The 22,940-nt window shown below is 35.3% G+C and overlaps 1 protein-coding gene across 4 annotated transcripts in view; it reads left to right on the forward strand.

Annotated features, from left to right (window-relative positions):
* LOC136041348 (heparan-sulfate 6-O-sulfotransferase 2-like) overlaps positions 1–22,940 on the forward strand; it is a 79,438-nt gene that overhangs the window by 8,737 nt on the left and 47,761 nt on the right. For all 4 annotated transcript variants that reach the window (XM_065725992.1, XM_065725989.1, XM_065725990.1 and 1 more), the window contains exons 2-3: positions 6,553–6,828; positions 11,511–11,680. In XM_065725992.1, the coding sequence (XP_065582064.1) occupies positions 6,592–6,828; positions 11,511–11,680 (407 nt within the window). In that variant the 5' untranslated portion in view covers positions 6,553–6,591. The remainder of the gene's footprint in view (positions 1–6,552; positions 6,829–11,510; positions 11,681–22,940) is intronic.

Here is a 22,940-nt window from a genome sequence, read left to right on the forward strand (position 1 = left end):
CGCGTAAGTCGTTACGCGCCATATTAGTTACACGCCATTGTAGTTGTGTCCCTGTGTCCCACCTTTGAATATAGATAGATATATATATATATATATATGTTTTTAACTACGTAAAACTTGCGAATATACAATATTCTTTGCTTTCCCATTGTCTGTGCATATAAATAGATAGTCAGGTTTACCGACTCTTGAACATGCAACATATAATTGTCCATGGGAAGAACAATCTGTATTCAGATCTATACTGCATTTTTCTAATGATTGCCCTTGAGCTTTGTTGATGGTTATTGCTAATTGAACATTCCCTGTGTCCCGGACTTATTTATATACCCCCCCCTGTGCCCCCTTGCGTCCCCGTTGTAGTTGTGTCCCTGTGTATTGGTCGTCATTTATCTTCCCTGTGTCCCAGTTGTCATTGGTGTCCCGGTTTCCCGGTCTGTAATATCTCTTTGAGTGTCCCGGTCGTCATTTATATTCCCTGTGTCCCGGTCGTCATTAGTGTCCCGGTCTGTAGCGTCATCTTATAATGACGTCATATATAAAGCCTTATATACTTATAATGACGTCAAATGCAAACTCACAAATAAACATGCATACATACAACTTTTTATATCTATCTATATATATAAAAATAAGTTGTCTGTGGATCTGTGGATCTGTGGATCAGGTGTGACGTCGTGTTTGTCCGCATATGACGTCTGACTTATTTCACACTAATACAAAGAAGAAAAAAACTAAAAAAGGTAAAAAACTACAAAAAAAACTAAAAAGAAAAAAAAACTAAAAAAGCTAAAAAACTAAAAAAAAACTAAAAAAAGGTAAAAATCTAATAACTAAAAAAAAACTGAAAAAAATAAAAAAAGGCAAAAACTACAAAAAAAATAAAAACTAATAAAAAAACTAAAAAGCTAAAAAACAAAAAACTAAAAAAACTAAAAAAAACTAAAAAAGGTAAAAAAATAAAAAAAACTAAAAACTAAAAAAGAAAAAAAACTAAAAAAAAGGAAAAAACTGAAAAATAAAAGAGAAAGAGAAAACTAAAAAAATATGAATAAATATATACAAAATAAGTTGTTTGTGGGTTATGTCTGTCTGTCTGTCTGTCGAGTGACGTCATGTTTGTCCGCATATGACGTCTGAATTATTTCACACTAATACAAAAGAAGAAAAAAAACTAAAAAAGGTAAAAACTACAAAAAAAACTAAAAAGAAAAAAAAACTAAAAACGCTAAAAAACTAAAAAAAACTAAAAAAAGGTAAAAAACTAAAAACTAAAAAAAAACTGAAAAAACTAAAAAAAGGCAAAAACTAAAAAAAAAAACTAAAAACTGATAAAAAAACTAAAAAAGCTAAAAAACTAAAAAACTAAAAAAACTAAAAAAAGGTAAAAAAACAAAAAATAAAAACTAAAAAAGAAAAAACTAAAAAAAAAGGAAAAAACTGAAAAATAAGAGAAAAAGAAAACTAAAAAAATATTAATAAATATAAAAAATATAAATATAAATATAATATAAATTAGCAATCAACAAAGCACCGAGACACAAATGACGACCGGGACACAGGGAGTATAAATGACGACCAGGACATAAGTAAAAAAAAAAACTAAAAAAACTAAAAAATGGTAAAAACTACAAAAAAACTAAAAACTAATAAAAAAACTAAAAAATCTAAAAATCTAAATAAACTAAAAAAGAAAAAAAAGAAAAAAGGAAAAAAATAAAGGAGAAAAACAAAACTAAAAAACGAATGTATATACAGACCGGGACACCGGGATACAAATGACGACCGGGACACAGGGAATATAAATGACGACCGGGACACAGGGACACAACTACAATGGGGACGCCGGGGGGCACAGGGGGATATAAATGACGACCGGGACACCGGGACACAAGGAATATAAATGACGCCCGGGACACTCAAAGAGAAATCACAGACTGGAACACCGGGACACAAATGACGACCAGGACACAGGGAATATAAATGACGACCGGGACACAGGGACATAACTACAAAGGGGACGCCGGGGTGCACAGGGGGATATATAAATGACGATGGCGACTCAGGGAATGGTCGATTAGCAATCACCATCAACAAAGCTCAAGGGCAATCATTAGAATCATGAGGTATAGATCTGAATACGGATTGTTTTCCCATGGACCATTATATGTTGCATGTTCAAGAGTCGGTAAACCTGAAAATCTATTTATGTGCACAGACAATGGGACAGCAAAGAATGTTGTATATTCGCAAGTTTTACGTTGTTAAAAACATATATATATATATATATATATATATATATATATATATATATATATATCTATCTATCTATATTCACAGGTGGGACATAGGGACACAACTACAATGGCGCGTAACTAATATGGCACGTAACGACTTACGCGCGCGGGGGGGCTTGGGGGGGGGGCGCGAAGCGCCACCCCAACAGCTAGTATATATATATATATATATATATAGATATAGTTTCTTTTTTGTTTTTTCTTTTCTTAGTTTTTCTTTTTTAGTTTTTCTTTTTTTAGTTTCTTCTTTTTATTAATTTGTTTTGTTTTTTAGTCTTTTCTTCTTTTTTTCTTTTTTTTCTTTTTTAGTTTTTTCTTTTTTTTTTTTTAGCTTTTCTTTTTTCTTTTCGATGAGTTTCAGCAATTCTTACCAACAAAGGGTTTCGCTTATGAAGAATAATATCTCGAGGTAAAAACTGATCACGGACCATAACGATTGTCACTTTGTCGATAGTTGGAGCATTGTATCTACGCACATGTTGGCCAGTAGGCGTTTTGTCAGCGGAAATAAAAATTTTATGCATATCAGTAGGCATCAAATCGATTGCTGTTTTGAACAGACGCACTAAATTATTATTTTCGTGGAAAAGATGTTGCAATTGGGAAACGATAGTCCTTTCGACGTCGGGAGAAATTTCGCAACGTGCATTCAATTCAGAATTTCTATCACTGATGAAGTACAGTTGTAAAAATTTATGATTCTTGCCTGAGAATGGTAGAAGGGACCCTGCTCTATGATAAATTTGTCCTTTTACTTTGAAAGTAGGCATAAATTGATCTTGATTTTCGATTTGGGCACCAAACGACGTCATTTGGGAACATGAGTTATATTTTCTGATGTTTAACAAAAAACGCTTAGATTCTGACGTAGTTCCAGTAAGCAAAGTCTTCAATGGCTCTGGTGGTGCAGCCAGTTGAGGAAGTTTAACTTTTCCTGAGGCGCAACACATTCCCATTGTTTCACCATTAAAATTCAAGGCCTTGCAATAGGGACAAATTTTAGACATAGTCCCGATTTGAACACATCTACTCAAGCTATAATCATCGACTGGGCTGTACCTGAATGCCAGGCGATAATTTTCAGGTTGCTCTTGTGATTCCTCGGCACGCTTTCTTTTGGTAATTTCTCTTTGAGATGCAAGCCTGTTTTCACGCTGTTGTTGTGATTCCTCGGCACGCTTTCTTTTCTTACTTTCTCTATTAGCCGCAAGCCTTTTGGCATTAACTCTTTGAGCTGCTTCCTCGGCTGTTTCTTCTGCTATTGTAGGATTTATACTAAAATTTCTCTTTGAATTAACTCTTTGAGTAGCTTCCTCGGCATGCTTTCTTTTGGTAATTTCTCTTTGAGACGCAAGCCTGTTTTCACACAGTTGTTGTGATTTCTCGGCACGCTTTCTTTTCTTACTTTCTCTATTAGCTGCAAGTCTTTTGGCATTAATTCTTTGAGCAGCTTCCTCGGCTGTTTCTTCTGCCATTGTAGGATTTATACTAAAATTTCTCTTTGAGTTAAGTCTTTGAGCAGCTTACTTTGCTGTTTCTTCTGTCATTTTAAGATCTATATTAAAAATTTCTCTTTGAAAGGTCTTCTTATATACTTATAATGACGTCATATACAGTCGACAAACATAACGTCAGTTGACAAACAACTTCATGACGGCATAATGCTCAAGCCTTATAATGACATCATTCGACACACATGACGTCAGTCGACAGTGGACAAACATGACTTCAGTACACAAACAACTTATTTTTATATATATAGATTAGCTGATGTTCTTTTCAATCAATTTAATGCTAACATTTTTCTATTAAAACTGGTTGGCTCTTGCTTATCAAATCGATTAGAAATGCTCAAATATTTGAATTATTATTCCATTCACCTCACGGTCCACAACTTACTCTCCCCTGTCCATTTTTTTTCAGATATAATTAATAGCCATTCTAAGAACTCTTCTTAACAGACACAATTTTGTTGATAATCTAATGGTCATTGAAACCTGCTTTAAAAACAATCAACAACGCAATGAGCTTCTCCATGATATTCTGCATGACACCTTGTGCTTAAGAATGAGAGTAAACCCTTCTAAATCTGCAATAGTGCCATTACGTTTCTTTAAATTCCGCCTACTTTTGATAAATTTGTTCCTCCTGAAATATCTGCAATCTTTTTGAATTTACTTGGCGTTGCAATTTGATATAATTTAGAATTTATTCTTCCAGTTAAAAATATACAAAGCAAATGTCTCTATCTTCCTCCTTATGGTTCTTATTCAATTTTGTGACCATCTTCTCACTCTCTAGCGATTTTCTAGCTAGGTATCCTGGTATTTCCTGGGAGGGAAGTAATAGTTAGTATGACGTCACTAGACCCTCAAGGTCCAAACCAGCTGTGCTGATCTCCGTTTCGGGGATCTTCAGCCAAGAAGTGCAATGGGGACTGGAGGCGAGCCTTCCTGTGCTATTACAACCTTTCCCTGCTTACCATCCTAAGATTTCTCCAGGTACCCGTTTAGAGCTGGGTTAACTCTGGCTGAGCTTAAAGAGTTATGCCACTGACCCCCTGTCCCAAACCAAACCTGGTATGGACACGACCTGGGAGGAGCAGAATAAAAGTGAATACGCCTACATCTAAAAAATAGCCCAACAAATAATTCTCAAAGAAGATAAAATCCCATACTGTCTATTCTGGAAAAAACCTAAGTTAATAACGCTTGTATTATTAACTTAGAGGCTTATGTTGTTCTTCCATTCTCTTTTGTAAATGCAATAATAAACACTCACACAGAAAACATTTCCCCCAATAGATTCTTCTCATTGAGATATCACCCACTTTGGGTTATTTATCAGTCCGTATCTATATTGTCCCCATTTGTTGCTTTACTTCAAAATACGGAAATTTTTTGCTCTGCAGTTTTTGGCAAAAACTTTGGCATCTTTTTACTGATGATGAAGTTTTAAAGAATGAAATAAAAAGCATGTGAACCAAGACTAGAGTATTGGTAGCTACATTGACAACAGTGTTCAAATCTGGTTCTGAAACTTGGGTGCTTTGTAAGGCATAAGAGGATTTGTCTATGGATAATTTTGGGTAGCTTTTAGGCATACCGTCCCTGTGTTCAGCAGAGCTGATTGAAAAAGCGCGATTATTTAAACTATAAATTTCTCACAAAGAACAACAAAATAAATCTTTCAAACCCATAGAACCTTTGTAACTAAGCAAAATTTTGAGGTAGCTTATACTAATTGATGAATATTCCCAAACTTTTCTACCTGTCAAAGAAGATTTGCAGCTTATTGAGCTCTTAAGTACAATCAATAAGTAATTAATTACAATAGGTGTCAATTAGGACTCTTGAACCTAATTCAAGGCTATTGAGTGCCAAAAATCAAAAGTCAGTTGCATATAGCTATTGAATGCAAGGCGTATGTTAAACAGTAAAAATATTGTTCTATCCCCCTTTCTAAGGCTATTAAAACAACAGTTGAGATGCTTAGGCAACATTTCGCGTATGAAGGATGACACATTTCCAAGTACTGTTCTTTTACAGCATACATCTTGGCCCAAAGGCAAAACAGGTCATCCCTGAATGGGGTCGTGAGAAGTTATAAGGAAGAATTGAAAGGAAATTGGAACTTTATGGGAGGGAGTAAAGATTGTGATTTTTATTTGACTTGGGCGGATGAAGAGTGGATGTAGCTGTGTTGGCTTCAGCTTGCTTCCATATATATATATATATATATATATATATATATATATATATATATATATATATATATATATATATATATATATATATATATATATATATATATGACCATACTGATAAAACGATGGCTTTTGTGTAATAGTCAAAGGTTTCTTTCTAATGCATCGTTTTGCCAGTTTTGATCTTACTGATGTTGTAAACGTTTATTCATATTATCTGCCAGTTTTTTTTTCTCTCTCAGAAATACGAGTTTGGCCCTTTTGGTCTTGTGATGATTGAGTTTTAAAAATAAAAATATTATTTTATGTTACTGTTGATGAACAGGTATATTCTTCTCTTTATAGACAACGTGAAAGGGATCATGACACAAAAGGTTTTTTTTAGACCCCTCTTTTCCAATTTTTTGAGCTGAGAGAGTTGAGTAATATATCTATGTGAAAAAAGTTTTTGCAGCAAGCTCTGCTGACAAATCATTTGATTCATTTACTGCAGTTTTGTTTTTGAGAATTTGTATTTGTCTCTTGCTCATATGAGCTTTTTTCTTGTAGAGAGACTTATCAGATGGGCATAGGAAGAAATGAGTTCAAATGGTTTTAATCTTGGATCCTGAGAGAAAAGAAGACAGAGCATCAAACCCAGGCATTAAACTTAATGGCAACACAACTGATTCAATATTATATTCATCTAGCCCTAGGAAAATGAGCTTATGTGGATATGCCTTGCAAATACGATTTTTCGTAATTTTATGTGTTGGACTCTCAATCCTGGGTATCATAATTGGGTCTCATTGTAGCAATAGATATTGCTCCAAAAGTGATTTACAGGTATGCTAACTTGAGCTAGCGTTTTATGTCTTTCTCCTGGCTATTAAGCCTCATTTTTTACATAGAGTATGTGAGTATGGGGGAAGATACGCGCCTATTCCAGTCAACCAGACAGAGTCAATGTACTAGGCCAATTGGATGTGTCAATCCCTACTAACACATACTAATCATACTAACACAAGGAATTTTATTTATCATATCAATTTTTAAATTATTAGTTCAGAATATAGAATTGTTACAAAACCCATTACCAAAAGAACCTGTCTGTAGAATGAACCTTAATAAAACCCCTGTTATCAGAACAAAATTTAACGGGATCAATTTTAAATGAGTTCAAAAATGTTGCATTTGCTTTTTGTCTCCTGTCACCAAAAAAGTGAAAGATTGTTGGATTATCGGAATGACCACAATAGGCCTACTGTTCAAATAGATAGAGCCGCCTGTTAAGTGATACTACAAGATAACAGTTCTGATCTTATTGATTTGATGACCGATTGGAGATTGAAAGAAGAATTAGAAAACTAAGAAAAGCAAATGTCTTCCATTTGGGTATCTCATTTCCCTTTATTGTCGCTTTAGTTGCCCTTTTTCCAGATCTGTCCTTTTCAATAAGATTACTGGTTTGGGATGATTTTCCCAAATATGGAAACAGGGTTTTGTAACCTCTTAAAAAGGAATGCATGAGCCTGATATTAGGCGTGTTTATATTATCTCTCACTCTATATTGTGGAAACAATAAAAAAAATTCCTTGCCGATTGGCTAAAGAAAAAATTCTATCTCTTACTGATTTAAGCCAATTTAGGAACCTCCACTTCAACTTCCCCATTAACCTATTTTCATATATTTTGTTACCCATCATGAGAAAACTCTAGCAGCTGAGACTCAATCTTTTAAATTATTTAAAATGCTTAAACTTTCCCAAGAAAATTTTAGATAACAGACACATTTTAAATGAGGTAATGCAACGCCACAGGCAATGTAACATCTAGGGAATAAGAATAAAAAGGAGATTTTAAATCAGTCTTTGCAATGATAAGCACATCTAAATCCTTGCTCAACAATGACAACTCTGGATGACTTGGTACTCAGAATTCAGTTTAGTAAGCGAAAACGTCTAGCTTGATATCTAATTTGTCTCATATACAAAAAGGTAAATAGCGTGTTTTTACGTATTTATGCACAACATGGCTGAAACCCTGAAATGTGTCTGTGCAATATTTATGAAGTAATTAGTCTAAGTGTGTCTAGTATTCTTGCTCACGCGCCTAATGTCCAAACAGAATAGCAAAATATTACCTATAAAATAAAACTAGCTACGCACTTCAAAGGGAATCGTTAAGTCCGTAGTAATTACTATCGAAAATCTGACAAAAAATTATGCAAGCAGATTTTATGACTGGATAAAACACAGAGACGGTATGGCAAACCTTACACAAATATTCCATTTGTAGTTAGTGTCTCTAGTCACGATTCTTATACCATTCCCCTTAAAAAAGAAATAAAAAGGTTAGAGATACTCTAAAAACGATACTTAAGGGTGATACCATTCAAAAATTTCAAATTAATTGGGGTTTTGCATTGTTCTTATGTTCGTTATATTCACTTTCGCAGCAAACGGCAATTGTTCATCCATTTTGAATCGACTCCTTACCTTAGACCTTAGTTCTTCCTGTGCCGCCAGAGGCACCCAGGGCATCCAAAAAGAGCCACCAGTCGTCCCTCATATGTGCTGCTGCCTAGACGTCTTCCCACTGGGGTTGGACTATCGCATTGATGTGTTTTAGGTCCCGCTGGTAAGTACGACGAAGTGTATTCTTCGGCTTCCCTCTTCTTCGGGTTCCCTCTGGTTGCCACTCCAGTACAGTTCTGGGGAGTCTATCTCCCGCCATACGGATAACATGCCCCAGGTAGCGAATCGACTCAGGGATATTATATATCTACTAAAATTCTTATCCAATTCACACATTGATCGAGTTCCCACTGCAACTTCCTCTTCCAAATATACAGCTCATGTTCTTCATTTGCCTAGGATTCAAAAATTTGCCTATGATCTGGAAGATTTTGCCAAGTGGAATAATATTGTTATTACATGTTAAGAAATGAGGAAAAAGTAGTCAGCCTCGACTTATCCTAGTTAAACATAGTAACAGGCTTTCATTAGTGATAAGAAAAATGTTAAGTAACAGTGGACAGTTAAAGTGGGCAGAAAATTTTGAGTATGCGTTAAATTGTGCTAAGGTTGCAGAAAAGTATTAAAAAGGAATAAAAAAAAAAAAAAAAAAGCATTTTGGAAGTGCAGAAATATTTATATTTGCAAGGAGCTAGAGGAAGTAAGACTACGAAAAGGATTAAACGATAACAAGATTTCAGGCTGATAGTGTGGTAAATGCAGGTTCATGAAAGGGTGTATCAGCAATATCTCAGGATCGGCTTTGGGTATTTAGTTAAAATTTTCTGGGGCACTTCTACTGCTGCTACTATTGAACTGTGTCTAAAGAGCTTAAGGTCATCCAGGCTGTCCAAGTGGTATAGATGAAGTATCTCAGAAACAGAATGGGATATTAAGTTGAGAATTTTAGGGAAGTTGATAAAGCTAAATTTTTATGGGGAGTATAAAACTAAATCAAAAGGGTATTAAGTTGAAAGTCACAGGGCTACCACTACCACAGCTACTACCACTACTACAATTGAAGTAAATCAAAAGAGTATAAGAGCATTCAGGTTGTCCAAATGGCATAGATAAAATATCTTAGGGACAGAGTTGGGTATTAAGTTGATGGTTTCAGGGAAATTTTGAAGGGATGTTAAAGTAAATCAAAAAGAACTATGCGTATCCGGATTGTCAAAAGGAAATCATCAATCATTTTATTAATACTTAAACACAATTACAAATTTAAAAAAAGTTCTTCGGCCCAAGAAGCTGTGCTTGTTATGGGCCATACAACACAATAATGGAGCACTAAAACAACCATAAATAATACCCTAAATCAAGCAATACGTGTGAAATAAAGATGAAGCAGAATAAACACTAGCATACAGTAAAGAAAACCAGAAAAACTGGTAGTAATTATAATAATAGAAATAAATAGAAACCAAGAAAGTAGAGAAACAGGAAAGACCAAGTTGTCATTAAAGCATCAGAAATAAAAACCGAAAATAGACAAATAAACAAGGACTCTAAAAGTTAAGAAAGTTCCTGAAAATAGTTTTATAAGGAATAGGAGAGAGAAATGTCAGTTGGGAAAAATTCCCAAAAGGAGACACAATAGGAAAAGAGAAAACAGGGAAAATAAAAATAAAAAATCTCTACAATGTTCCAGGAACAGAGAAGGGTATTAAGTTAGAACTCTCAGTGCATGTTGCTGGCGACGTTGAATTAAATCAAAAGACCCTGGTTGCATCCAAGATTAGCTATGAGTATTAAGGTAACACTTTCAGGGAATCTTTACAATAATCTTGATTATCAACAGATTGATTGAATTATTATTGAACTTATTTTGGCTTCTCTTAGGCATAACCTAACTTTTTACTTTTCTTTAAGTGATATAAATATCTTTAAATTATATGGTGATTTATGTTCGTTTTGTGCTGAATTATTATTTGACTACATTTCTGCTAGTCTTTGGTTTAATGTAGGTCTTTAATCTTCTTCGAAAAACTTCTTTTGGGAATAATGTTTCTTTTAATTAATTTTTGGAAAGAAAGTAAAAATGCGCATCAAATTGTATATTTTCTTTCGGGCATTGATACAAAAAAACCTTTGAATGCACTTGTAAAAATATTATAGGAGGAAACCGGTTTTCAAGTCCACCACTTTTAGAAAAATAAATCACACCGATCAAATTATTTCTTTGGGTAAAAGAGTGTAGAACAACATATTTACTGCCTTATCTTTAACAAATTTCTCCAAATCTTCAACATGTTTGTTCTTATAAAAATTTGAATGAAAAATACTTTTCACAGAATAGATTTCAGTTTGTGGCCGTGATAAATTTGGCTCTATTTTGATTAATAGCTTGAATATTGGCCTAAATTTGCAAATAAAAAAACTGATCATACATTTTATTTTAAATATAGGTCATGCTGGAATATAGAGCATTCTGATACAATTTTCACATTTCCCTGGAATGAAATAAAACCTCTAATGATCTTCTAAGACCCATATCCACCAGTTTTTTTTTCTTTACTAATTCACAAATTTTTTTTTTGGTATTATACTAATCAGAACCATCAGGATGGGAAAGAAATATCAAAATTGTTCTGAGCCAAGGGCTCTATTTTTAACATTTTAGAAAGCTGAGAATTAATTAGTTAGCACTTTTACGCTCACACTGAGCATGGCACTTATTTGCCACTTGACAAAGGGCTTAGTTGGATTGGGAGCGTAAGAATTAGCTCACTTAGCGCCTTTTCTAGGTTTCCACAGGCCTTAGGACTATTAGCTGACATTTGATAATGAGTTTCGTTGAAATGGACGTGTAGGAATGCGTTTGTTTGAATTTTTTTAGCATTGCTCTTTGATATCGAAGTTATCACTGAATGAAATTTACTTTTAACTGAATCTGAACATTTCACAATCTGAGATACTTGTACAGAAAGGAGGGAGATATAGAAGGTCTGCCTTCTACTCTCTTCAAATTCCTCCTTTTTTATTCCACTTTTTCTACGTTTGATATTTCAGACTAATCGAATTGCAAATGCATCTGAAGATTCAAGAAGTCTGGTTAATTCTCTTGGACTTAGCTCAGATGATCCCTTGCTGAATTTGTTTGATGTGGCAAATGTTAATTTTGAAATAAGAGGAAATGACGTAATGGTGTTTCTCCATATTCAGAAAACTGGAGGGACTCAGTAAGTATTTCAATGTAAGTTTGCCTTCAGTTTTTTTTTTTTTTTTTTTTTTTTTTTTTTTTTTTTTTACTGGGTATTTGACTATAGGTGTAGATTCAATAGATTTTATATCAAATCATTGTTGTATCGTCATTTATATCATCTATCTATATATATATAAACTAGCTGTTGGGGTGGCGCGAAGCGCCACCAACACCTAGTTGAAGGGGGCGCTTCGCACCCCCTAGTAATTGCAACGCCAATTCCCTGTGTCCCGGTGTCCCGGTCGTCATTTGTGTTCCGGTGTCCCGGTCTGTAAATTCTCTTTGAGTGTCCTGGTCGTCATTTATATTCCCTGTATCCCGGTCGTCATTTGTGTCCCGGTGCTTTGTTGATGGTGATTGCTAATCGAACATTCCTTGTGTCCCGGTCGCTTTCTCTTTGAGTGTCCCGGTCGTCATTTATATTCCCTATGTCCCGGTCGTCATTTGTGTCGGGACACAAATGTCGTCATTTGTGTCGGGACACCGGTTTCCCGTTGGACGCCGGGGGGCACAGGGGGATATAAATGACGACCGGGACACAAGGAATATAAATGACGCCGGGGACACTCAAAGAGAAATCACAGACTGGGACACCGGGACACAAATGACGACCGGGACACAGGGAATATAAATGACGACCGGGACACAGGGACACAACTACAAAGGGGACGCCGGGGGGCACAGGGGGGTATATAAATGACGACGGCGACACAGGGAATGGTCGATTAGCAAGCACCATCAACAAAGCTCAAGGGCAATCATTAGAATCATGAGGTATAGATCTGAATACGGATTGTTTTCACATGGACCATTATATGTTGCATGTTCAAGAGTCGGTAAACCTGACAATCTATTTATATGCACAGAAAATGGGACAGCAAAGAATGTTGTATATTCGCAAGTTTTACGTAGTTAAAAACATATATATATATGTAACGACTTACGCGCGCGGGGGGGCTTGGGGGGCGCGAAGCGCCACCCCAACAGCTAGTATATAGATAAGTTGTTTGTGTGTTATGACTGTTACACTATGTCTGTTACGTCAGACATATGACGTCTGAAAAATAAAAAAGAAAAAGAAAACAAACTAAAATGTAAAAACTGGAAATTGCATAAATATTTCGAAATATTTTGACAATAGATTAAAGTAATTCGAAAGCCTTAAAACAGATACTTAAAATTTTGAGGTTTATTATAAATTGTTGAGCTTTGGCAAGCTTAGCACGTAAAGAGGAATTTATAGTATAGATCTTAAAATGACAAAAGAAACAGCCGAGGAAGGTGCTCAAATAGTTAATTCAAAGAGAAATTTTAGTATAAATCCTACAATGGCAGAAGAAACAGCCGAGGAATCTGCTCAAAGGGTAAATGCCAAAAGGCTTGCAGCTAAAAAACGCAAAACAGCGCAGTTAGATGAAAATCCACCTGGACAGCGAGAGTCAAAACGTATCAAAACTGAAAATGATAGCGATGATGATTGGGTTTGGGATTTTGACTTGGATAAGGTCATCAATGCCTACCAGATTTTAGTTAAAAAAACAAAGGTTCGGCGATATGTATTTCATAGTGACGCTGAAAAATAAAGAAGAAAAAACAAAACTGAAAAAAGAAAAATAGTAAAAAACTAAAAAAAACTTAAAACGAAAAAACTAAAAAAAAACGTGGTTTATTATAAATTGTTGGAGCTTTAGCATGCTTGGCACGTAAAGATTTTTCCAAGTGTCAATCTTAGAATGAACATTGACAAATTGAAGAAAACAAATCAATAAAAAGAAGAAACTAAAAAAAAGAAAAAAATAAAAAAAGAAAAAAATAAAAAATAAAAAGAAAATAAAAAAGAAACTGTATCTATATATATAAAAATAAGTTGTATATATGCATGTTTGTTTGTTTGTGGGTTTGCATTTGACGTCATTATAAGTATACTAGCTGTTGGGGTGGCGCTTCGCGCCACCCCAACACCTAGTTGGTGGGGGCGCTTCGCGCCCCCCCCAAGCCCCCCCGCGCGCGTAAGTCGTTACGCGCCATATTAGTTACGCGCCATTGTAGTTGTGTCCCTATGTCCCACCTGTGAATATAGATAGATATATATATATATATATACTAGCTGTTGGGGTGGCGCTTCGCGCCACCCCAACACCTAGTTGGTGGGGGCGCTTCGCGCCCCCCCCAAGCCCCCCCGCGCGCGTAAGTCGTTACGCGCCATAATAGTTACGCGCCATTGTAGTTGTGTCCCTATGTCCCACCTGTGAATATAGATATATATATATATATATGGTTTTAACTACGTAAAACTTGCGAATATACAACATTCTTTGCTGTCCCATTGTCTTTGCATATAAATAGATTGTCAGGTTATCCCCCTGTTTCCCCCGGTGTCCCCGTTGTAGTTGTGTCCCTGTGTCCCGGTCGTCATTTATATTCCCTGTGTCCCGGGTCCCGGTCATCATTTGTATCCCGGTGTCCCGGTCTGTATATACATTCGTTTTTTAGTTTCGTTTTTCTCCTTTATTTTTTTCCTTTTTTTTTCTTTTTTAGCTTATTTAGATTTTTAGATTTTTTAGTTTTTTTTATTAGTTTTTAGTTTTTATTTCTTTTTAGTTTTTTTGTCCCGGTCGTCATTTATATCCCCCTGTTTCCCCCGGTGTCCCCGTTGTAGTTGTGTCCCTGTGTCCCGGTCGTTATTTATATTCCCTGTGTCCCGGTCGTCATTTGTATCCCGGTGTACCGGTCTGTATATACATTCGTTTTTTAGTTTTGTTTTTCTCCTTTATTTTTTTCCTTTTTTTTTCTTTTTTAGTTTATTTAGATTTTTAGATTTTTTAGTTTTTTTATTAGTTTTTAGTTTTTTTTTCTTTTTAGTTTTTTTGTAGTTTTTACCTTCTTTTTAGTTTTGTTAATTTTTTTTTTTACTTGTGTCCTGGTCGTCATTTATACTCCCTGTGTCCCGGTGCTTTGTTGATTGCTAATCGAACATTCCTTTTGTCCTGGTCGCTTTCTCTTTGAGTGTCGTCATTTATTTTTTTCTTTTTTAGTTCTTTTAGTTTTTACCTTTTTTAGTTTTTTTAGTTTTTTAGCTTTTTTATTTTTTTTATTAGTTTTTAGTTTTTTTGTAGTTTTTGCCTTTTTTTTTAGTTTTTTGTCCTGGTCGCTTTCTCTTTGAGTGTCGTCATTTATTAGTTTTTTCCTTTTTTTTTTTAGTTTTTTATTGGTTTTTACCTTTATTTTAGCTTATTTTTCAGTTTTTTCCTTTTTTTTAGTTTTTTTTTATTTTTTATTTTTTTTAGTTTTTTACCTTTTTTTAGTTTTTTTAGTTTTTTTAGTTTTTTAGCTTTTTTACTTTTTTTATTAGTTTTTAGTTTTTTTTTGTAGTTTTTGCCTTTTTTTAGTTTTTTCAGTTTTTTTTTTAGTTTTTTATTGGTTTTTACCTTTATAGTTTTTTTTAGTTTTTTAGCTTTTTTATTTTTTTTATTAGTTTTTAGTTTTTTTTGTAGTTTTTGCCTTTTTTTAGTTTTTTCAGTTTTGACGTCACCTAATCCAGTTTTTTCAGGTGACGTCACCTGACACATCCATCCACACATCCATCCACACATCCACAGACAGACAACTTATTTTTATATATATAGAAGATATATATATATATATATATATACTAGCTGTTGGGGTGGCGCTTCGCGCCACCCCAACACCTAGTTGGTGGGGGCGCTTCGCGCCCCCCCCCAAGCCCCCCCGCGCGCGTAAGTCGTTACGCGCCATATTAGTTACGCGCCATATTAGTTACGCGCCATTGTAGTTGTGTCCCTGTGTCCCACCTGTGAATATAGATAGATTTATATATGTGTTTCAAACTACGTAAAAATTGCGAATATACAACATTCTTGGCTTTCCCATTGTCTGTCCATATACAAAGCCGTATGTACTAATAATGACGTCATATGCAAACGTTCTTTTTACAAACAAACAAACATGCATACACACAACTCGTTTTTATATAGATAGATAGATAGATAGATACAATACAAATTAACTACGTAAAACTTGTGAATATACAACAGTCTGTTCCGAAATACAACTAACTTCGTAAAACTTGAGAATATACAACATTCTTCGCTGTCCAATTCTCGCTGCATATAAATAGATTGTCAGGTTTACCGACCCTCGAACATGCAACGTACAATTGTCCATGGGAAAAACAATCAGTATTAAGATCAATACCACATTTTTCTAATGATTGACCTTGAGCTTTGTTAATGGTGATTGCAAATGCTAATCGAATTGGGAATTGCAATCTTTTAAATTGAAAAGGCAGATCTGTTGGAATCATGGGAATGCGAGGAATAAGAACAGCCTCACCCTCAAAAGGCCCTGTCAGGATTGTGGCCTCTATTAGGTTTTCCATTGTTTTTTTTACGGCAAGTCGAGTGCCATTGCAAAGCTTTGGTGGGTTTATGTTACGTAACAATATTATTGGTACGCCTATTTTTAGTTGTAGCACGTGTGGTGGAAACCCTGAAAGATCTATGGAATTTAAAAATTCAGATGGATAATTAACCGCTTCATTTGGTTCCAAAACTGTGTCGACTGACTTGTAAAGGACTGCCTGGTCTTGAATCTTGGTCAAAACAATATTGTTGATTTCGTGGACGTCTATATTCTTGGGTGCGAGAATCGCTCTTTCACTTAGCCATTTATTATTTTTATAATTTTTTAGAATATTCGGAAATATATTTTCAATCAATTCATTTTTGGACGTCACTAAATTACAGAAATCAGCAGGTAGTTGTATACGTCCTGAAATTGAGTCTACTGGGAGCTTTCCGTTTCCCATTGCTAGCAATTGATCTGAAAATGTTTGACCAGAGTCATCGTTTTGCAATCGGACACGCATATTTGTAGTTAATTTTAATGTTTTTACGTGTGCCCATAAATTAGAATTTTTCAGGCAAGCATTCATTTCGTCTGCAGGAGTTGATCTAGGTATTATAGGTAATGTTTGCCTGAAATCTCCTGCAAGCAATATTAATGTGCTGCCAAAGGGTTTCGAATTCCCTCTTAAATCTTTCAAGCATTGATCCAGAGCCTCGAGCGATTTTTTGTGTGCCATTGTGCACTCATCCCAAATAATAAGTTTGCATTGCTGCAATACTTTACCCATCCCAGATGATTTGGAAATATTGCACGTGGGAGTTTCTGTAGAATGCAAGTTCAGAGGCAATTTCAAAGCGGAATGAGCAGTTCTTCCACCAGGCAGCAATGTTGCGGCTATTCCGGACGACGCAATTGCCAACGCTATATCATTTTTAGATCGAATTGATGCCAGAATCAGTTTTATCACAAACGTTTTACCAGTACCTCCTGGCGCATCCAAAAAGAAAATTTCTCCAACGTTGTTATCGACACAATGCATTATCGTATCATAAATGTCTTTTTGTTCCGACGTTAACTTGGAAATGTTATTTTGTACATACGACAATAGATCACTCGTACTGTAACTTTGTTCACGATCCAATTCTACACATGTCGAAACAGCAGCGATACGGTTAGGTGAAGGCATTCCCAAACCCTGAAGAGGTTTGTTTGCCATACTTATGCAAATATCTTCTATAACAACTAAAGTGTAGTTATAAATTTCTGGTGTAAAATCAAAAGTCATGTCTGACGTCTCTAACTGTTTTCGATGAAGTATATCTTCGGACATTTTTGACTTATATTTTTCCCATAACTCTGTAGGAGCTGATGGAGAGCAAGTTGTTAAAATGATGCCAAACAATGCACGAATTTGACTTGGGGTTGACGTTTCGCACGCGTCATTGATGCAGTTATCCCAGTGTTGGTCATTCTCCAATAAATTCAGAGCTTGACATGCACTACGGTAAGTGTCATGTATAGTACCATTTACAGTCCTCAAATACTCAAAGGATGTCGGACCGGGTACATTCACCAAAAGCAGGCGTAGAAAGAAGCATTCATGTTGATTGGGGTGAACGGTGTAGAGTCTTCCTATCGTGGTATCTTTGAAGATGGTAGGTTGGCCGTCGACTGACTTACCCTGTTTTCGACGTTCAAATACTTTATTTTTAGTATTCCACGTGTAATACGAAGGCACTTCAGTATACAGCAGTTTTTTCGCAAAAGAATCATTTTTGCAAAGCGAAAAAAAAGCTGTTAATGTTGTATCCGGTGGATTCAGGACTCTTTGTTGCACGTTGGTTTCCGTGAAATAAACACGTTGACCATTCTGTAAATGTACCGCTAAGTGAACAACAGCTGGACTACGTTCATGTATCGGAAATGAAAGAATTCGCCAAACAGCTTCATTACTGCTTATGTATCTTCCAGCCTGATATTCTACGATTTCATCGAAATCTTTGATTTCGGACTGCAAGCCAAAAACTGCCATGTCACTGCCTTTGTTGACGTATTTACATATATATTTTATTGCCTTTACGGAGTTACAGTATTCAACGTTTATATGTGCATTAAATGTTTTGGATAATAAAGGGGAATATGGAACAACCCACTGGTTATCTACTTCGATGGTGGTACCGTTACGCTTCTTTATTATTGCTGTTTTACCGCCATCTTCAGTAGATCTTCTTCTATATTGTGGGTAACCATCATTGCCAGTAATTGTTGTGGGTACTAAAAGTCGAGGATATTGCTTTGTGCACCTTCCTTTGGCCATGCATGGTGAATTTTCGTTCAGTGCACCGCAAGGTCCATGTATCATATTTTTTACAATAATATCATGTAACCCCTTATCGACATTTTTATCAGGTATTTCAGCGGAAATCACATCATCAATTTCGTTTGAAGTAATTTTTTTATGTAGCCAGATTAGTATATGTGCGTGTGGCAAACCTCGTTTTTGCCATTCCACTGAGTACATCCAGCATCGCACTGACCCAAACACTTCATGTTTTACAAGGTAGTTTATCAGTGATTTCAACTTTTGCCGGAAGACACGTGCCGTAATGTCATGCCTATGAACCGCCGATTGTCCTTGAAGTAAAAGCTGCAGTATCTCGTCCCAAGATTGATTACATGTAAATGTAATAAATAAATCTGGACGACCATAGAGACGAACATACGCAATAGCATCTTGAGCATATTTCTTTTTTCACATTCTCTTTTAGCAGCAAGTCTGCTTCTGCGTTGCTCTGGTAGTTCCTCGGCATGCTTTCTTTTTTCACATTCTCTTTTAGCAGCAAGTCTGCTTCTGCGTTGCTCTGGTAGTTCCTCGGCATGCTTTCTTTTTTCACTTTCTCTTTTAGCAGCAAGTCTGCTTTCGCGTTGCTCTGGTAGTTCCTCGGCACGCTTTCTTTTCTGACTTTCTCTATCACCAGCAAGTTTTCTGGCATAGACTCTTTGAGCATCTTCATCAGTCATTATAAACTTAAGCATTAATAGAATTCTACACGAACATCCGTCTTATATAACTTGAATGACGTCACGCCTTCAAAGCAAAAATGATGCCTTCAAAGCAAAAATGATGGCAGCTAATTTCATGACGTCAGCCGAAACATGACGGCGAACATATGTCTTATATAACTTGAATGACGTCACCTTCAAAGCAAAAATGACGGCAACTAATTTCATGACGTCAGCCGAAACATGACGTCACCTGACACATCCATCCACACATCCATCCACACATCCACAGACAGACAACTTATTTTTATATATATAGATATATATATATATATATATATATATATATATATATATATATATATATATATATATATATGTTTTTAACTACGTAAAACTTGCGAATATACAACATTCTTTGCTGTCCCATTGTCTGTGCATATAAATAGATTGTCAGGTTTACCGACTCTTGAACATGCAACATATAATGGTCCATGGGAAAACAATCCGTATTCAGATCTATACCTCATGATTCTAATGATTGCCCTTGAGCTTTGTTGATGGTGATTGCTAATCGACCATTCCCTGAGTCGCCATCGTCATTTATATATCCCCCTGTGCACCCCGGCGTCCCCTTTGTAGTTATGTCCCTGTGTCCCGGTCGTCATTTATATTCCCTGTGTCCCGGTCGTCATTTGTATCCCGGTGTCCCGGTCTGTATATACATTCGTTTTTTAGTTTTGTTTTTCTCCTTTATTTTTTTCCTTTTTTCTTTTTTTTCTTTTTTAGTTTATTTAGATTTTTAGATTTTTTAGTTTTTTTATTAGTTTTTAGTTTTTTTGTAGTTTTTACCATTTTTTAGTTTTTTTAGTTTTTTTTTTTACTTACGTCCTGGTCGTCATTTATACTCCCTGTGTCCCGGTCGTCATTTGTGTCTCGGTGCTTTGTTGATTGCTAATTTATATTATATTTATATTTATATTTTTTATATTTATTAATATTTTTTTAGTTTTCTTTTTCTCTTATTTTTCAGTTTTTTCCTTTTTTTTAGTTTTTTCTTTTTTAGTTTTTAGTTTTTTTTTGTTTTTTACCTTTTTTTAGTTTTTCCTTTTTTTTAGTTTTTTTCTTTTTTAGTTTTTAGTTTTTTTTTAGTTTTTTACCTTTTTTTAGTTTTTTTTAGTTTTTTTAGTTTTTTAGCTTTTTTAGTTTTTTTATTAGTTTTTATTTTTTTTGTAGTTTTTGCCTTTTTTTTTATTTTTTTCAGTTTTTTTTTAGTTATTAGATTTTTACCTTTTTTTAGTTTTTTAGCTTTTTTAGTTTTTTTTTTCTTTTTAGTTTTTTTTTGTAGTTTTTACCTTTTTTAGTTTTTTTCTTCTTTTGTATTAGTGTGAAATAATTCAGACGTCATATGCGGACAAACATGACGTCACCTGATCCATCCACAGATCCACACACAGACAACTTATTTTTATATATATAGATAAGGCTTTGTATATGACGTCATTATATGATGACACTACAGACCGGGACACAGGGAATATAAATGACGACCATGACACTCAAAGAGAAATTACAGACCGGGACAGAAATGGCGACCGAGACACCGGGACAGAGGGAATATAAATGACGACCGGGACACTCAAAGAGAAATTACAGACTGGGACACTGGGACACAAATGACGACCGGGACACAGGGAATATAAACGACGACCAGGACACAGGGACACAGCTACAACGGGGACGCCGGGGGCACAAGGGGATATATAAATGACGACAGGGACACAGGGAATGTTCGATTAGCAATCACCATCAAAAAAGCTCAAGGGCAATCGCTCGAAAAATGCGGTATAGATCTGAATACGGATTGTTTTCCCATCGACAATTATTATGTTGCATGTTCAAGAGTTGGTAAACCTGACAATCTATTTATATGGACAGGCAATGGGACAGCAAAGAATGTTGTCTATTCGCAAGTTTTGCGTAGTTAAATATATATATATATATATATATATGTATATATATATATATATATATATATATATATATATATATATATATATATATATATATATATATATATATATATACTAGCTGTCGTCATTTATATTCCCTGTGTCCTGGTCGTGATTTGTGTCCGGGTGTCCCAGTCTGTAATTTCTCTTTGAGGTTCCTGGTCGTCACTTATATTCCCTCTGTTTCGGTCGTCATTTGTGTCCCGGTCTGTAATTTCTCTTTGAGTGTTTTTTCTTTTTAGTTTTTTACCTTTTTTCTTTTTTCAGTTTTCTTTTTCTTCTTTATTTTTCAGCGTCACTATGAAGTGCATATCGACGAACCTTTGTTTTTTTAACTTAAATCTGGTAGGCATTGCTGACCTTATCCAAGTCAAAATCCCAAACCCAATCATCATCGCTATCATTTTCAGTTTTGATATGTTTTGACTCTCGCTGTCCAGGTGGATTTTCATCTAACTGCGCGGTTTTGCGTTCTTTAGCCGCAAGCCTGTTTTCTGGCTGTTCTTGTGATTCCCCGGCACGCTTTCTTTTCTTACTTTCTCTATCAGCTGCAAGCCTGTTTTCTTGCTGTTCTTGTGATTCCTCGGAACGCTTTCTTTTCTTTCTTTCTCTATCAGCAGCAAGTTTTTTGGCATAAACTCTTTGAGCAGCTTCCTTGGCTGTTGCCATTGTAGGTTCTTCAGTCATTTTACTATTAAACATTTTTCCGTGAACAAATGTCTTAAATACCGTTAATGACGTCACCGTCAAAGCAAAAATGACGACAACTAATTTCATGACGTCAGCCGACACAGAAACATGACGTCACCTGATCCACAGACAGACAGACAGACAACTTATTTTTATATAGATAGATATATCTCTTCATTCATAGGTGGGACACAGGGACACAACTACAATGGCGCGTAACTAATATGGCGCGTGACGACTTACGCGCGCGGGGGGGGGGGGGGGCTTGGTGGGGGCGCTTCGCGCCCCCAACTAGGTGTTAGGGTGGTGTGAAGCGCCACCCCACCAGCTAGTTGTTATATACAAAACATTTTATTTCAAATCGTATTATATCTGATAGTATTTTATTTGTCACGAAATCACTAGTGACAGTGGGATTTTCATGGATCTTGAAGTAGCAACTTTATTAATGTAAAGTTGTAAAGAAGGGACAAATAGTATTCCCTCAAGAAACATTTTCCTTTATTTTTCGTTTTTCCGTTAGAAAAAAATCTCCTATTTATTTATTATTATGAAGCAATTATCATTTGTTAATTACTGATCTTATCAACAGCCTCTAGCATGCATGTTCGTCTTAACCTAAGTGATAGCCGTGTGTCAGTTACGGTTTTGTAACAAGTTATTTATAATTATTTCAAAGGGCGCATGTCTAAAATCAAAACTAAAAGTATAGTAGACTTGGAGTCACAGCAGACTCGATAGATTATCATTAAAAATCTTGGAACCTTTCTTGGATATAGAAAATGTTTAGGGAAAGAACTAGAAGGTTAGGATCCCTTGAAAAAATAAGAAGGAGCTCGGTGCAAGTGGCTTACAAAAATATGTATGGGAAAATTTGAGTTACGTTCGAGTATACGTGTCCGATGTGATATAATACCGATGATACACTACTATTTCCTGTACAAAAGTCAAGCGTAAAAATGCTCTTGAGCGTAAAAATGTACTGCTTGGGGATATCTGGTATATCCAGGCTTCTGCCTCTTAGATTTGTGAATAAAGCCTTAATTCAGAGAATAATTTCAGTTGAGTGCTTTTATCCTTGAATTTCACACAATAAGTCGAAAATAGTCAGTTACATTAAAGACCCCTCTCCGCCTCCAGTATATCGTCATAGTATATCGTCAG

This window comes from Artemia franciscana, unplaced genomic scaffold, assembly GCF_032884065.1.
Source record: "Artemia franciscana unplaced genomic scaffold, ASM3288406v1 PGA_scaffold_168, whole genome shotgun sequence".
NCBI lineage: Eukaryota > Metazoa > Arthropoda > Branchiopoda > Anostraca > Artemiidae > Artemia > Artemia franciscana.